This window comes from Pangasianodon hypophthalmus, chromosome 25 (genome assembly GCF_027358585.1).
Source record: "Pangasianodon hypophthalmus isolate fPanHyp1 chromosome 25, fPanHyp1.pri, whole genome shotgun sequence".
NCBI lineage: Eukaryota > Metazoa > Chordata > Actinopteri > Siluriformes > Pangasiidae > Pangasianodon > Pangasianodon hypophthalmus.
The window spans coordinates 18,694,762-18,712,261 of record NC_069734.1 but is presented as its reverse complement, the minus strand read 5'-3'; the positions used below and the strand labels follow the sequence as shown (position 1 = coordinate 18,712,261).

Sequence of the window (17,500 nt, the reverse complement as noted above, 5' to 3'; positions counted from 1 at the left end):
ATAAACTTAGAAGTGTGTGTGTGTGTGTGTGTGTGTGTTACAGCTAATCTCTCATCAGTGTCAGGTTGTGAAAGCGTGGTGTGTGTTTTTTTAACTGCTGATTGCAACAGAGTCATGCATTCTGTGTGTGTGTGTGTGTGTGTGTGTGTGTGTTTAAGATGTTTACAATAGCAGAGGCACGCTTGGTTCTGTTCCGCGTTCAAAATACAGATCCTCTACATTTTGTTGATGGAGAACCAGAAAGACCTGTCTGAGAGACAGGTAGAGAGAGAGAGACAGGTAGAGAGAGAGAGAGACAGGTAGAGAGAGAGAGACAGGTAGAGAGAGAGAGAGAGATAGGTAGAGAGAGAGAGACAGGTAGAGAGAGAGAGAGAGATAGGTAGAGAGAGAGAGAGAGACAAGTAGAGAGAAAGCGAGAGAGATAGGTAGAGAGAGACAAGTAGAGAGAGAGAGAGACAAGTAGAGAGAGAGAGAGATAGAGAGAGAGAGAGACAAGTAGAGAGAGAGGGACAAGTAGAGAGAGAGAGACAGGTAGAGAGAGAGACAGGTAGAGAGAAAGAGAGAGAGAGGTAGAGAGAAAGAGAGAGAGACAGGTAGGGAGAGAGACTGGTAGAGAGAAAGAGAGAGAGACAAGCAGAGAGAAAGAGAGAGAGAGAGAGATAGGTAGAGAGAGACTGGTAGAGAGAGAGACAGGTGTAATACACAGTTATGCACAAAGTTCACCTAAGTTGAAATGTCCTGAATGTAACACCTGCATTCATGCATGCACACATACACACACACATGCACACACACACACACACACACACACACGTCTTCATGGCATACTGCAACAATCCAGTCAAACTCGCTTGCCGTGTTGAGTACGCTGTTCTCATTCACACTCATAAGTAGTTTACATTAACGACACGTCACACACACATGTTGAAATCTCAGAAACAAAAAATAACGTGAAAAGATTAAAAATCACAGAAAACTGGTAAAGTCTCCAAGACAAATAGGGAGGAATGTCTTACTCAGAGCAAAAGCCTCAAAATACAAAAAAAAAAGGATTTCAAAATAAAATAAAAAAATACATGAGTCAAGTCTTACTGAAAGCAAAAAGAGGAAGTCTCAAAATTAAAAATAATAAATAAGGAAAATCAAAGAAAATGAGGAGTTTCAAAAATAAAAATGATTTAAAAAAGTCTTAATTTATGTAAATCAAAGAAAAAGAGGTCTTAAAACATACTGAAGAAAATAATAATCCAAGCACAAAGAGAAGTCTCAAAATTAATAATAATTAAAAAATGAGAAAAGTCTTAAAATCAAAGAAAATAGGGAGTCTAAAAAAACAAGGGGATGTCTCAAAATAAAAAAAATGAAAAAAGTTTTTAAATCAAGTAAAAAAATGAACATCTCAATCAAAACAAAAATATTTTGAGGAAAGTGTTAAACAAAGAAAATATGGAGTTTTCTATTAATAAAGATAAAAAATAATGATCTTAAAATCAGATTAACTTTTTAATAAAAATAAAAAAATCTTAAAATCGAATAAAATAATGAGATGTCTCAAAAAAATAAAAATGAGGAAAGTCTTTAAATCAAAGAAAAAAAGAAGTTTCAAAATAAAAAATATCGAGGAAAGTCATGAAAATTCAAAATTAAAGATAATAAGGAAAGTCTTAAAATTAGAAAATATGGTGTCTCAAACAAACTGAAGGGACATCTCACAATAAAATTAAAAATACTAAGGGAAGTTGTACTCAAAAAAAAAAAAGGGGGAAGTCTCTGATTTTTTTGTTTTTAAAAAGTAAAGAAGTTTTAAAATCAGACAGTGAAACAGGAACTTATCCAAAGCAAAGAGAATATGAGAGTCTCAAACTCGAACTAAATGAAGCACAGAGCAGTGAGACAGGTGAGAGAGTGAGACAGGTAAAAGAGAGTGAGACAGGTAAAAGAGAGTGAGACAGGTGAGAGAGTGAGACAGGTGAGAGAGTGAGAAAGGTAAAAGAGAGTGAGACAGGTGAGAGAGTGAGACAGGTGAGAGAGTGAGACAGGTAAAAGAGAGTGAGACAGGTGAGAGAGTGAGACAGGTGAGAGAGTGAGACAGGTGAGAGAGTCAGACAGGTGAAACTGTGCTATTGGGACTGACCACTAGAGGGAGCCGATGTATTACACATTATTTTGTTATGCGTTATATAAAATGTGTATTTTATCTGTGTTCTCTTTCAAGTGCTTTTTCAAGTCTTTGTATGCAGTAGGGGTATGTTTGTGTTTCTCTAATGTGTGTGTGTGTGTGTGTGTGTGTGTGTGTGTGCAGTCGGATGTGGTGCACCAGAGTGTGTTCGAGCTGATCCACACTGATGACCGTGCCATGTTCAGGAGACAGCTGCACTTTGCCCTGAAACCCACACAGGGTGAGCTCCCTGATGATGCTGATGGTGCGTAATGCACACACACACACACACACACACACACACACACATATATATATATACTTGTCTGACTTCTTTCCATTGACATAATTATTAATGCAGCTCATGAATGCTATGCTGCACCTAAACTTAACCCTAACCTTAACCTCAGTAACCGAAAGGAAGCCTTGTATTTTTGTTTCTTTTACTTAAAAAAATTCCAGTGGGGACCAGCCAGATGTTCCCACAACATCAAAACTATCTCATGTTCCTATTCTTCTAGGGACATTCTTTCCAATCCAAGATATAAAAACATGTATGAGCTTGTTTCTTGATAAATTTGCATGGTGTTGCGAGGCTCAGCCACAAGGGGCGACGTTGTGCCCCTGTCTGATCAACAGACGTGTGTGAGAGTGTGTGTGAGAGTGTGTGTGAGAGTGTGTGTGAGAGTGTGTGTTACTGTTAAAGCCATATAACAGCACATGATAATGATCTAGACGGAGTGTTTACTACAGATGGAGCTATTTATCAGCTCATAGAGCATGAATACTGACAAAAAAGGGCTAAGGAAGCCGTGAGTGTGTGTATGTGTGTGTGTGGGAGAGCCGTTAGCGTGTCTGGGTGTCATTACTGAACACGTCTGGAATGTATGCAGAGGAACGGGTGTGTGTGCAGGTCAGCAGTTCATTCATACACATAAATAAACACGTTAACACCCGTGACGTCATCAGTGTTGTACTGTATTCACTTCAATACATGTTTAGATTTCTTTGTTTTGTTTTTATCCAGAATGACTTACAGACAGGAAATCACTTCCAAGCACATAACTGAGCTGGGGTTAGAACTCACAACCTTCTGGTCACAAGTACAGGACTTTAACAAACCCCTCAAATCAAAATTGGTGGAGCTTTTTTGCACCTGCCCGTTAGTGTTATGGACACCAATATGATATTGTGTCTAAAAATATTTCAGATATATTCTCTGATAAATCACGTCTGTGGAAAATAATAAAAATTTTAAAAATAATAATAATAATATATTTTTTATTCCAGTCCAAAAGGATTCGGTTTCATTTTTATAATAATGCACATCGCTGTGCGTATTTTCTCTGTAGGCCTCCAGAAGAGCGACATCACCACCACCATCATAAATTACAACCCTCAGCAGCTGCCACCAGAGAACTCGTCCTTCCTGGAGAGGAGCTTCTGCTGCCGCTTTCGCTGCCTCCTCGACAACTCCTCCGGCTTCCTGGTAAACACACACGCACATCAATTCATCCACAAATACAGCAGTGGTTTGTGTCCAGAAGTCGGGACCCACAACCGAGTACAAAAAGTGACCTTGGCTGTGTTTTATTTCCCCACCTCAGGCCCTGAACTTCCATGGTCGACTGAAGTATCTTCATGGCCAAAACAAGATGGCAGAGGATGGCACTATGGCGCATCCTCAGCTGGCTCTGTTTGTCATAGCTACGCCCCTCCAGCCGCCCTCCATCTTGGAAATTCGGAGCAAGACACTTATCTTCCAGACCAAACACAAGCTGGACTTTACTCCTATGGGCATCGACACCAGGTGACCTCACACGGTTGCAATTAAAACTTTATTTTTTAGTGTTACAGTAATATAACACAGTATACGGACAGCAGAGGAAGATCTTGCATGCTTCTAAGGTAGTAAATTGACAGCAGGGGGAGTTCTTGCACCCTTCTAATACAGTATATGGACAGCAGAAGGAGAGCTTGCACCCTTCTAATAGAGTATATGGACAGCAGAAGGAGAGCTTGCACCCTTCTAATAGAGTATACAGACAGTAGAGGGAGCTATTGCACCCTTCTAATTAAGTATATTGACATCAAGGAGAGATCTTGCAGACTTTCAGTATGGTATATGGAGAGCAAGGGGAGCTCTTGCAGATATCTGATACAGTATATAGGTATCAAGTTGAGGAACATTAGCTGAGTTCATTTGTAAAGCATTGTAGTAATGTAGCGTGCATATCTCCCGTCTTGCAGGGGGAAGGTGGTGCTGGGTTACAATGAGATCGAGCTGTGCATGAGAGGTTCTGGTTACCAGTTCATCCACGCTGCAGATATGATGTACTGTGCCGACAACCACCTGAGAAGTGAGTTACAGCACAAGCAAACTGTGTGTCGTGTGTGTATAAAAATCCAGGCGATAGCATGTGCATTTGTTAGTCATTTTGATGTAAGTGTCAATTTACACTACAAATTATGCTACTCAGACATTTAAGACATCCATAACGTAAAGTTTTTACCAATTTATTTAACCACTGTTAAGCCAAAAACCATAATGGCAAGAATTTGCATAATCACAGTGGCAGTAACCGAAGAAATAAAAGCCACCTATAAAGTGAATGACTAATTTGTTTCTTGAATTTTATTGATGCTTGATGCTCTTTTCTTCTTCCTTTAGTGATTAAAACTGGCGAGAGTGGTTTCACAGTGTTCCGGCTCCTGACGAAGTCGGGAACTTGGGTCTGGGTGCAGGCCAACGCCAGGCTCGTCTATAAGGGCGGACGACCAGACTTTATCGTGGCACGACAGAGAGCTTTAACGTGAGACTCAAATTTTAGTTTCATCTAAACTTGATGGAGTGTGGGGGTGACATCAATCCTTCTGTATCTTACCTTTTCTCTGTTCCTTTCTTTACCTCTCTTTCACTTTTCCATTTTTCCAGTAATGAAGAAGGCGAAGAGCATCTTCGTCAGAGGAAGCTGCAGCTGCCCTTCAGCTTTGCCACTGGAGAAGCCGTCCTATATGAGACAACCCCTTCTCCAGACATGACTGACATCTCTACCCAAATCAAAGGGGGTAAGATCAGTAAACCCGCCACGCTGCCTCCAAGCTCACTGTTGAGCTCCATGCTGAAACAAGATGAATCCGTCTACCAGGCCAGCAGCGATCCCAACTCTCAGTTCTGCCTGGAAAAGGCATTCCGGGACAGCCACGCTCTTCTCAATGTCCCTGGAAAGTCCTGGGCAGGAGTAGACAGGAGCACTGTGGGCATCAAGGAGGAATCGACAGTGCAGGACATGATGGACAGCTTGCAGCAGATCATCGGGGACAGCAGCATGTGCAGTACCCTGGAAGAGCTAACCATCGACCACGAGGAGCTGAAGGAATGGGAGAATGCACTGCTGCGAATGAACAGCCTGAGCAGCACTGAGATGACCGTGGAGCTTAACGACATCCTGACCAATGACATCTTCTCATACGTGGAGGATGTGCTGTTCAAAGAATGCAGCACCAACATGAACGACCAACTTCCTGAGTGTCTGTCTGAGCTGCAGCTGCAGGGAGACCTTAACGACCTCTTGGGCATTGCAGAGGGCCTTGAAACAGGTAGCCCAGGAAGAGGTATGATGAAACTTGCTCACATGGGGCCAGAGATGTCTCTGGGGCAGCAGGCAAATCCTGTGGAACCATTTGTGGAATTGTGTGAAAGTATGATTTTTGATTCGTCACTTTCTGGGCAACAGAACCAGGCCAGGCTGGTGCAGCAGACAGCAACAAACCAACAGAACCAAGCAGAGCTCGGACTGCAAGTTCAGAATCATATCCAGAGCGGAAACATGGGCTATCCAGAAAATGTGACATTGCCCAACCTTCAGAACCAAGCTCAACATGTGGGCTTTCACAACCATAATTCCATCCCATTCAATCAGGCAGTCCGGCAGAGCGGTCAGTGGGTAGGGCCCCAGGCACCCAGCAGTGAGAATATTTCACTTCCACAAAATGTCCTGTTAAACCCTGCACCAAGTGCCTGCCTCAAGGGACAGTTTCCTCTCAACAATCAGAGCATAGACAATCAGAGACTTGCGACATGGCAGCAAACCCAGCCTTCTGTTCAACAGGGCCATCCCACATTACCCAAAGTTCCCAATATTCCCAAAGTTCCCAACGTCCAGAATATCCCAAATGGTCATCATCATGTCCAGCCAGTTCCACTCAGTAGGTTAATGATGCAGTCTAACTTTGGCTCAGGGTCCCATCCTCAGCCTAATGTAATCGGTAGTACAGTTTATGGCCAGCAGGGGGGGCTTGTGCACCCATCTAATCCTGTATTTGGACAACAGGGGGAACGCATACAGACGACTAATGCAGTATATGGACAGCAGAGGGAGGTCTTGCACCCATCTAATGAGGTGTTTGGGCAGCAGGGGGAGCTGATGGAGACATCTAATGCAATTTATAACCAGCAGGGGGAGCTGTTGAACAGCCTGAGTCATGCACCCATCAGTAGCTGCATGTTCGAGAGAGCAGGGCAAGCCCCCATGAATGGCTTACGCTATGGTGCAGCTGGACAGAAGACAAAAGAGTTCATGGCCCAGAATTCGGTACAGGGCTCATACGTCTTTCAAAACAGACCTGCGGAGAGCATGTTGAACAATGTGGGTGTGACACCGGACAGCGCCATCCCTTGCCATTTGCAGCAGCGGTTCCTCACCTGCAATAACCAGACACAGGTAACATGCAAGTTTTGCAAAATGTGTTTCTGTCATACAAACTTTCCTGGTCACATAACTGTCTGATTTGTCTCCTACAGATCACAAACCATCCAGTCAAGGAGAATGGACCATTCCAGTTCGCCCCTATGCCTGGAGGGGGGACCCCATGTTTCACCAACAACACCCAGAGTGACAGTTTTTAGAAAGGAAAATTCCTGTCCAGCGCAGCTATCTTTTGTGAATGGAGAAAGGAAGGAGGGATGTCCCTGTGAAGATATCGTACATGCTTCTTCATATTCAGACTCTCCCTTTTGTTTTATCGCAGCTGAAATACTTAAACGAGATTGAAGGCGGAGGGCTGGACTCGTTGTGGCAGTAACGTCAGACAGACTACGTGTGAAACCCTGCACGTCGGCTCACACACACTCGTTTATTCAATCATTTGTTTGTTTATTTGTGTGTTTGTTCGTTTGCTCGCTCCCTGCCCAAAGAAGTTCAGAAGGACAGAAAAGTGAAATTTTTTTATTTTTCCTTTTTGTGCATTTCTTCATGTTTTTTTATTTTTGTAAGAGTGTGGGCAGGGTGTGTGTGATTGTGATTTGTGTTTATGTGTGTGTGTGTGTGTCTGGGGCAGAGAGGAGCTGCTCAGAGCTCAGTTATGAAGTATGCAGTAGAAAAGATGGAAGCTTTTCTTCGCGGGGATGAAATTCTGGGGGAAAGCCATTTTAAAGACGCACACTCATTTTTCTATTTATTTAGAAAGAGTAGAGTCATGGAAAAAGGGAAAAGCCTCTTACTGCTCGTGTGTTTCCTTTCGGAATTCTCTTGATGCACTTAAGAAGGTGAGATCAACACCTGTAAAAATGACCGATTGTAAAATAAAAAAAAAAAAAAGGACTGAAAAAAAGACAGATTGTGTCCTGCATCCAAAGACGTAGCACTATGATAGAATTCAGATAGAATTAGCCTGCAGCTGTGTTACGTTAGGCGTCGTCTAATTTATAACTCCCACAATGCTCCGGATCTGTGGGGGGCCAAAACTACTGCCTGACTGACCGCTAAAGCTGAAGCATAAATGTCTTTCCAGCTTTCCTTTCTGTTTTTTTTTTTTTTTTAGTGGGGGAATGCCCCACCCCAAAACCATCATCCAGTTACCAATGACACTATGATCTCTGTTTTAATACGGGGTGAAACACCTCGTCAGACAGAACGCACAGATTCTAACTGGATGTTTGGTGGACATTTTATCTGGAACACCAAAGAAACATAAACACGTAACCAGGATTTTCATTGCTTGCCGAAATCTTCATCACAGTAACGTATTATTACAATATGGTAATCACGATAAAGGACTCCTTATATGTATACACATTCAGCTTTTTTTGTTAGTTTTTGTTTTAAATATGCTTTTTTTTATATTTTGTTATGTGCATTTAATCAAATGTCATTGAGCCATTTTCGTGTCTGCTTGTACTGATAATCATAATTAATGCTCTTTACAAAGTGCTAGCTCGCTGACTTCTGGTTAATCGCAGGAGTTAGCGTTAGCAGTTAGCGTATTTTCTTCGAGAGCTTGTGTGGCGTGATACGAGTGAAAACACTTTGATGAAGAGTGTTAAACTTTCAAACGCACAGAAGTCAGGCCGCAAGCCAGCTGTCGACGTTTCTTTTCTTTTTCTTTGCTTTATTTTGACGTCAGATTTTATCAAAGCAGATTGCATAGTTACTAATTCTCATCCCGTGTTGGCGAACTGTCCTACGTGCCTTATTCTTCTCTGACACTTTAGACTTTTCATATGACTATATAATATTAATATAGCATTATGGACATGTACATATTATCAAATCTACCAGCTAGACATGCTTTCATACCTCAATATCAAGGAAATATGACTGATTGCAGATATGGAGCGCTTTACTTCTCTTTCCCCTAGTCGCTAGTCCTGAACATTTATATTCCACAGTGGGTGCATAAGATGCTAATTGCTTCTAGTTTTATCTCCATGCCAGTTTGAAGGTCTTGCCCTGCAGTTCTGCTCTGCCTTTTGTGGATTTTAAAGTGCCCAAGAAACGACGTAAAAAAATGTTGTTAATTTTCAGAAGAAAACTATTTCGACTCACCTTACACTATGGGGTGTGTGCAAAATTTAGTAAATAAATCCTTCAAATAAATCCAGTTAAGTCTAATTAAATACTCTCTAGAATTCCTCTGTTCTTCCATCATAAGCATGAATTCGTCCGACTGATCTCAGCTCAAACATGGCGTCAATGCAGAATCAAATAGCACCATCATTTTTATGGACAGAGTCTTAGTTGGCATAAGCAAAGGGGCAGTGCCAAAACCACAGTCATGTCTTATATGGTCATTAAATTTTTTTTACTTGCTTGTATATTGGCTGTGCCAATATATAAAACAAATATCAATCAAGACCCATTTCCTCAAGCCACGCCCACTGGATGCTCCCACACACCCTCCACCCAAATCCTTATAGTTCAAAAAAAGAAAAAACCTAAAATATGATTGGTGCATCTTTCAGAAGTGAGAGTTCCTATGATTCCATCTATGATTCCGTCCTTCTCTGACCAAAGTCTTGTTTGTCCTCCATATTTAGTCAGCTTGGTGGCTAAGTCCCCGGCAAGTTTGTTTAGATATGTCGGCTGATGGAAACAAGGAAATTGTTTGATACACAGAATCAAATCATAATCTTTAAGATGTTTCATGGGCACTTGAAGTCTGATCTATTTTTAACCATATTCTCAAATATTGCCTGGCGTAGTGAGATGTGTCTAGATAGTTCGACAAGTTCACATCCAAGTTAGAATTCAAGCCTGCTTGAGTGGCTGCAAAAATCTCCATTTGAGATCTGACCAATTCGGGAACTGACTGCAGTGTTGAGCTGATCTTGGATTAGATTTTGTTGGAGTGGCTGCAAAGGTGACCTTTAAGGTTTCAAAACTGTAATCAGGAAGTAGAGCTGAAGTCTTCTTTGAAACATTCTTGCGGAGATGGTGTGGTGATCAAACACCCCTGCAGAGTGATCAGATCTCTGTGCAAAAAGGTTAGATTAGAGGTTAGATTCTCCTGCAGAAAATGGCATCAAGATCAGAAGACCTTTTAGACTTGCTGTAGAGATGGTCTACAATCAGATTTCTTTGTGAAGATCATATTGAGATCACATCTGGAGATTAGATCAGTATGTAGACTGTATAGATAGTGGTGAGATCAGACTGCAGAGATGGTTTTGAGAAATGTATAAAAAAAAATCAGGTATTCCTGCAGAGACTCTTTCAAGATCAGATCTCCCTGCAAAGTGGGTATCGAGATCATATCTCTGCAGAGTTGATCAGATACACCTACCAAGTCGATATTGAGATCAGATAGCCCTGCAGAAATGGTAGAAAGATCAGATCTCCTTACAGAGTGAGTATCAAGAGATGGTGTTGATCTGATCACTCTGCAGAGTTGGTATCAAGATCGCATAGACCTGCAGAATGGGTATCGAGATCAGATAGATTTGCAGAGTGGGTATTGAGATCAGATAGACTTGCGGAGTTGTTACTGAGATCAGATAGACTTGTGGAGTTGTTACTGAGATCAGAAAGGCCTGCAGAGTTGTTATTGAGATCAGATAGACCTGCAGAATTGTTTTTGAGATCAGATAGACCTGCGGAGTTGTTATTGAGATCAGATGGACCCGTGGAGTTGTTATTGAGATCGGATAGACCTGCAGAGATGGTGTTGAGATCAGATAGACCTGCAGAGTTGTTATTGAGATCAGATAGACCTGCAGAGATGGTGTTGAGATCAGATAGACCTGCAGAGTTGTTATTGAGATCAGATAGACCTGCAGAGTTGATTTTGAGATCAGATAGACCTGCAGAGTTGTTACTGAGATCAGATAGACCTGCGGAGTTGATTTTGAGATCAGATAGACCTGCGGAATTGTTATTGAGATCAGATAGACCTGCGGAATTGTTATTGAGATCAGATAGACCTGTGGAGTTGTTATTGAGATCAGATAGACCTGCGGAGTTGTTATTGAGATCAGATAGACCTGCGGAGTTGATTTTGAGATCAGATAGACCTGCAGAGTGGGTACTGAATTCGTAGCAATGGAAAGATATGGTATATGGTATAGAGTTTGAATCTTGCTGTGGATCAGAGACAGGAGCAGATCACTTTGTAAACTGGCTGTAAAGTTGGATTAATGTGTAGCCACATGGAGAGTGTCACCTGTTAGAAACAGCTGAAGTGTGCACTGTACAGTAGGGGACTATCCTTTCAAGTGCACATCCATATTCTCGATTGGATTCAGGACGCGGCCGAGTCACCAGCATGGGACAGCGAGCAGGCTGGAGTTTCATTTCCACTAGTGTTGTTCAGAGCCGTACAGTTCAAGGGTCAAAGTAAGAGCGTGCTTTTAACTCAGATGCTTTCTTATGCAGTTTGTCTAAGTGCCTAAAGAAATTCTCGTTTGCTTTTTTGCTCTAATGTTCTATATTTTCTATTTCACTGACATAGATTAAGGCGACAAAGAGGAGGTGAAAGTTTTATGCAAAATACAGGGTTCCTGAAAATCTAAACCAAACATCAGATGCCTTACTGATATTTCACAAAAATGTTTTGATATTTGAATTAAAAAAATATATATATTTTGATAAAGAAATCATTGGTTTAAGAATCCAAATGAGCGATGTTTAGAAATGACTGATGGTAGGTGAAATGATCGACGGGTGAAGGGTGTGTTTTTGGGCTGGTCGTAATATTATTAGCAATGTTGTGTCGCTATTTTAAATTGTAATAGCAATACAACTATTGTTTATTTTTTGGAGATTTGGTGTTGTTGTGGAATGTGTCCTTACAGAAGGACAGTTGAGGATCCAATCCAAATTACAGCAGTGAAATAGCTAGCTAGGTTTCGCATGTAATGATTAGCTTTTATGAAATCATTACTTTTATAGATGGATTGTAGCTAACTGCCAAGGTCGCTAACTATTTAGCTGTTTATATTTAGCTATTCCAATGACAACATCTAGGTGTAACTAGCTACATGTACTTTATGTTTAGCTAGCTCTTTATACTATACATACTAGCTATATATACTTTAATACATACTTTGTGTACCAGTTACCTTGCTAGCTATTTCAGTCTTTAATGTGTATGATCTCAGCCAATGAGATTGCAAACCTGACACACATAGTCTGATACACTTGCTTCAAATCTGATCCGAGACACTGTGAAAATTAAATCGTTTAAACGTGAACAGAACAGCCCAAAATCAACCTCGCCTTAAGATCATCGCAGCATCCACCAAAAAAAAAAAACGCAAAATTTTTACTGTTAAACGAATAAAATAATAATTGAATCACTTGCTACTTCTGATGCTTTCCAATGACGACATTCATCTGTCTCTTTCGAAATGCAGTATCAGTGTATGATTTATGTTATTATTATTATTATTATTATTATTATTGTATGTTATTTTGTCATTTTTGTTGCTCTTCACAACTTTTTTGTGCTCACAAATATAGTATATACGATTTTTGTAAATTTCCCTGCACACCTTGTAAAATTTGTATACCTTCATTTCTTTGCCAATGATATTGTAGTATTTTTTTTATTAGCAAATGTCTTACGTGTTTGCTGTGCCTATCAATATTTACGTGTTTATATTATTACAAGCGTTTATTATAACGACCACACTGGTTTGTTAAAGTGTTGTTATTATTAGCACTCTTTTTCTAACGAGAGTGCTGATGTTCAGTAGTCATGATTATACTGAGGCAGTGAAATAAAAAATGCAGACAAAAACCCTTTATCTGACGTGATAAACAATAATCTACTCAATAGTAAATAAGTAATATATGATGGATGATTTGCTCACAGTGTGTATTAAAGTGTTTAACACACTTCCATGTTAGTGTTCCTGCTGTGTTTACACACACGAATAATTTACGGAGTAATTAATCACAGTGATGTCATACTTCACGTGGTGACGTCACAGGTCGGCAGCCGAGTTATTGTAATTAACAAGAACTAAAACTGAAGTAAATGAAATAATAAAACTCAATCAGAAACTAAATTAAAAGTAGAAATTGCGCCTCTTTGTCTGAAATAAAATAAGAAGGCGTGAATTTATTTCCTGCGTTGTGTGTATAATGTAATTTCTAAAGATTTGAAATATATTAAAAAATTCAAATAAAAACTGAAAACAATTTTAAAAACATTTTAAAAATCAACGCTCTAATCGACATAATATTATTGAGTGACAAACAAAAGAAAGAAAGGCCAGTTTGTATGTAAAGAATTGTTTACAGTGCGATTAGAAGTTTATTCACTTTTTTGTGTGTTTGTATGTTTCACTTCGTTTCATGTTGTTTTGCAGATTTCACCTTTTTTTATTCTAAACACCATGAACACACTTTAAACATGACTTCTCAATGTTTAATTGTTTTGTTTTTAATTTATCAGCTTTATCATGGAAAAGTAGCATGTAGCTGTCAGGACCATGTGGGATTTTCTTCACCAGTCTCCAAGAAAAAAAAAAAAAAAAAACGCAAAGCCACGCCCCCTCGTTAAAAAACCCCAGTTAAATTAATTAATAAACATTCATGCTGTTTTAAATGTTTTACATGTTTTGTGTGTTTTAAATACACAGATTAATCCTGCGCACCTACTCGCACGTGCAGGTAACGAAGCGCGGTGGTTTACGTCATCAGCCCGGGCCGCGCGCTCGCGCGTTTCCGCCTCCGCTCTGTGATTGGACGGATTGTTGCGCCGGCGCTCGCGCGCTGTGTATCCGGGAGAATTTTTTCGTACCTTGACGTTTTTTTGATCTGAGGTGGTGCCCGGGTCGGGTTTTGGGCGCGCGCACCGGGTTTTGCGGAGAGAATTAACGGAGAACAGAAAACCGGCACACACAGGATTGTTTTATTTTGGGTTTTTTTTTTTGGTTTTTTTCCCCCATTTTTTTGGATGTTTTTGTTTTTGTTGTTGTTGTTGGAACGGTTTGTTAATTAACTCGCCGCACGTGCGCACCTATAGATCCTACTAATTAAATAAATAAATATTTTATAAATAATATAAATAAATAACGACTTTAACATTTTTAATTTGTTCCTCACGAGGCTGAAATAACGGCGAGGACTTTTACAGTCTTTTTTTTTTTTTTTTTTTTAAATAGTTTTTGAAACTGTGTGTGTGTGTGTGAGAGAGAGAGAGAGAGTGTGTGTGTGTAAGAGAGAGAGAGTGTGTGTGTGTGTAAGAGAGAGAGAGTGTGTGTGTGTGTAAGAGAGAGAGAGTGTGTGTGAGTGTGTGTGTGTGTAAGAGAGAGAGAGTGTGTGTGTGTGTGTGTGTGTGTGCAGAGAGAGAGAGTGTGTGAGTGTGTCTGTGTGTGTGAGTGTAAGAGAGTGTGTGTGTGTGTGTGTGTGTGTGTGTGTGTGTGTGCAGAGAGAGGGAGTGTGTGTGTGTGTGTGTGTGTGTGCAGAGAGCTCTGAGGACTCAGGAGTGAATTCGGTGCGAGAAATGAAACCACAAATTACTTGTTTTTCATTTTTTAAATATTAGAATTCGAGATTTTTATTATTGTTTGATTTATTTACTGCTTTTGCTCCAGCGGATGGTGCGAGTGTGATATTGTGTGATATTGTGTGATATTGTGCAGAAATGTACGCAGGACGGAAAAGAAGAAAAGCCGCACAGAAAGCGTGAGTACACACATCGTGCGCGCGCGCGTGTGTGTGTGTGTGTGTGTGTTATATTTGTATTTGCATTCGGTTATTATAAAAACGAATTAAAGGTGAAGAAATGAATTGTGCAGGTTATTAACGGATATCAGACTGTGAGGTTTTTTTAATCTCCTAAAGTTTCAGCACCTTCCTGAAAAACTTCAGTCATTAATCATTTCACTAAATCAGTCATTAATCATTTCACTAAATCAGTCATTAATCATTTCACTAAATCAGTCATTAATCATTTCACTAAATCAGTCATTACTCCTGCACTTAAAGGTGTTTCAGCTTATTAACGCTATTAAAGGTGGATTAACTGCATGAACATATTTAATGAGGTGATGAATAAGAACATAAACATAAACAAGCTTAGTATATTATATTAATTATATTATATATGTGTTTATTATATTTATTAGCTAATAATCCTGATATCTGTTTTTTTAACTGATGTTTCAGGCTGCTGTTCATCAAGAGATTCTCTGGATTAATATAATGATTAATATAATGATTAATATAATGATTAATATAATGATTAATATAATGATTAATATAATGATTAATCAACATCACAGCAGTTTTTCCTCTAATATAAACATTTATTATTATTATTTTCAGCTACACACTGTTCATTAATGAATGATATTTATTCAGTAAACAAACGCAGACTTCAACTCTGTCGCATTTATTTCATATTTTCTTTTTAAAAAATAAATCTTTTTCACCCTGCAGATTAAAATATCGCGATATTGCACGGTATCACTGACTGACGTCATTTTAAAGCATCTGCTAGTTTAGTGTCTTTTATTTTTCACAGTTAAATATCAGCATTTAATTTTAGCTTAATTTATTATTGATGTGTATTTGGTGCTTAAACTAAACAAATATTCTAAATGAATTAAAAGTGGTTGTTAAATATATATATATTTTTTTAAATGAATGTTAATTTGGCTAAAGTGTAAAACTTTGACTCCCCTGGAGGACATTTTATTTTATTTTATTTCATTTTATTTTAACTTCATTTAGTAGCTGTAGTGACCAAAACCTCTGAGAATAAAAGGTTAGTAAGCTAGTAGCTAGTAACCGCTATGCTAATAATTATAAGTTATTATTTTTTATTTTTTAACCTGCTCTTCCTGCTGGAAAAATATCAGTAGAATCTGTAATGGTTTTAATGGTTTTAATGGGAATTGTATTGGGTTTAATGGAAGCTGTAATGGTCCCTGTGGGTCTCTACTGGTAAATTCTTGCCTTCTACTGGTGGCATGTTGCGTCTAGTGGATACCATTAAGGAGGAATAATGGTAATATAATGGTTTTAATGGTTCGCTGATGGTTTGTCCTGGTATCTGTAATGGAAACCATTAGAATTTCTGTGATGGTTTCTACTGTTTTTTTTTTTCAGCAGGAGTGTAATTACCTATAAAAAATAAAATCTAAGATTTAAAATCAGAATCACTTCCGATATATTCATTCTGATATGGAAGTAAATAAATCAGCAGTATTTGAGATGAAATTTCAGGTATCAAAATTTGTGTGAAAACTAAAAACAGACAATTTAGAAAGCGTCATTAGCGGGTTCACATTGTTTACATGCTCATGTAGGTGAAAAGGTGCTTTATAACAGGTTGGATTACACTCACTGATAATGAAAACAGAAGGATGTTGAAATGAAATGTTGATGTTTAACTCGGAAACGTGGTTTTACATTAAAGAGCTTCATTTGTCTTATTTTTTTCTTTTGATGTTATTCAAACCTAAATTCTTAAATATTTTTTATCCAAGTTTATTTTTATTTTTGCATGCGGAACTTTCACTTAAAGCTAGTGTGCTAGGATTTATTCATTCCTTTTACTCAATTTATATCAGAATTAAATGGTTTTTATGATTATTAAATTTTTTTTAAAGTATTAAATGTTTTTTTTTGAGTATTAGATTTTTAAAATGAGTTTTAGATGGTTTTTTTAATTATTAGATTTTTAAAATGAGTTTTAGATGTTTTTATGAGAAATAAATGTTTTTTATAAGTATTAAATGTTTTTTATGAGTATTAAATGTTTGATTTTATGAATATTAAATGTTGATTTTAAATGCAGAACATTCTCAGCATGATTTGCGGTGGTGTCTGTGGGTTTCTTCTCCACGCTCAGTGGGAATTTAAAGTGAGATTATAATCCTGTGTTGGCGTGAAGCCTCCTGTACAGCGTCATTAACGCACCGGGCAGCTCAGTGTGTGCGTGTGCGTGTACGTTACCGGCCCCCGTAAAACACAAATCATAAACCAGACGGGAGAAAATAAACCCACAGACTGAATCCGCTTTATTTAATACACAGTAACCTGAAGGTCATAAGGCGAGAGCTGCTGAGGAAACAGTAAGATTATTATTAGACTGTTATTACCGGGATTTAACTTCACAATCCTGCGCGTGAGCCCGGTGTTACAGTCTCTAGAACTGTAAAATATCATCATCATCATCATCATATTTTTATTCAAAAACAAAAATCAAGAGAGATTCATATTTTGTTAGAGGCATCCTATTATTTTATATTTATTTTTTAATGATTTTTAGAGACAAACATTAAAATTAAAATCTGTTTACTATTCGAAAAAATGTCAAATGATTGAGAGATAGATAGATAGAAAGTGTGCCTGTGTGTGTGTGTGTGTGTGTGTGTGTGTGTGTTTGTGTGAGGGCAGTTGAGGACTCCAGTGTGTGATTGTGTGTGTGTGTGTGTGTGTTTGTCTTTGTCTTTAATCAGTTTATAGATTGTTAATTTGAGTAATGAGTCAAACGAACAATTTCAATGTTCAATGTTCAATAGCGTGGCTGCATAATGAATCATTAATTAGCAATGGTTTTAAGAGATAGATAGATAGATAGATAGATAGATAGATTAAAGGTAAA

General features: G+C 38.7%; 2 protein-coding genes across 2 annotated transcripts in view; both read left to right on the top strand.

Moving 5' to 3' along the window:
* ahr2 (aryl hydrocarbon receptor 2) overlaps window positions 1–12,676 on the top strand; it is a 60,439-nt gene extending 47,763 nt beyond the window's left edge. Inside the window, exons 5-11 of the mRNA XM_034299546.2 lie at window positions 2,303–2,423; window positions 3,511–3,647; window positions 3,766–3,968; window positions 4,409–4,518; window positions 4,830–4,971; window positions 5,094–6,882; window positions 6,963–12,676. Coding sequence (XP_034155437.2) covers window positions 2,303–2,423; window positions 3,511–3,647; window positions 3,766–3,968; window positions 4,409–4,518; window positions 4,830–4,971; window positions 5,094–6,882; window positions 6,963–7,067 — 2,607 coding nt within the window. The 3' untranslated portion in view covers window positions 7,068–12,676. The remainder of the gene's footprint in view (window positions 1–2,302; window positions 2,424–3,510; window positions 3,648–3,765; window positions 3,969–4,408; window positions 4,519–4,829; window positions 4,972–5,093; window positions 6,883–6,962) is intronic.
* A 1,624-nt stretch (window positions 12,677–14,300) lies between these two features.
* The window catches only part of ahr1b (aryl hydrocarbon receptor 1b), a 20,535-nt gene continuing 17,335 nt past the window's right edge, over window positions 14,301–17,500 (top strand). The window contains 1 exon segment of the mRNA XM_034299436.2: window positions 14,301–14,571. Within this exon segment, the coding sequence (XP_034155327.2) occupies window positions 14,531–14,571 (41 nt within the window). The 5' untranslated portion in view covers window positions 14,301–14,530.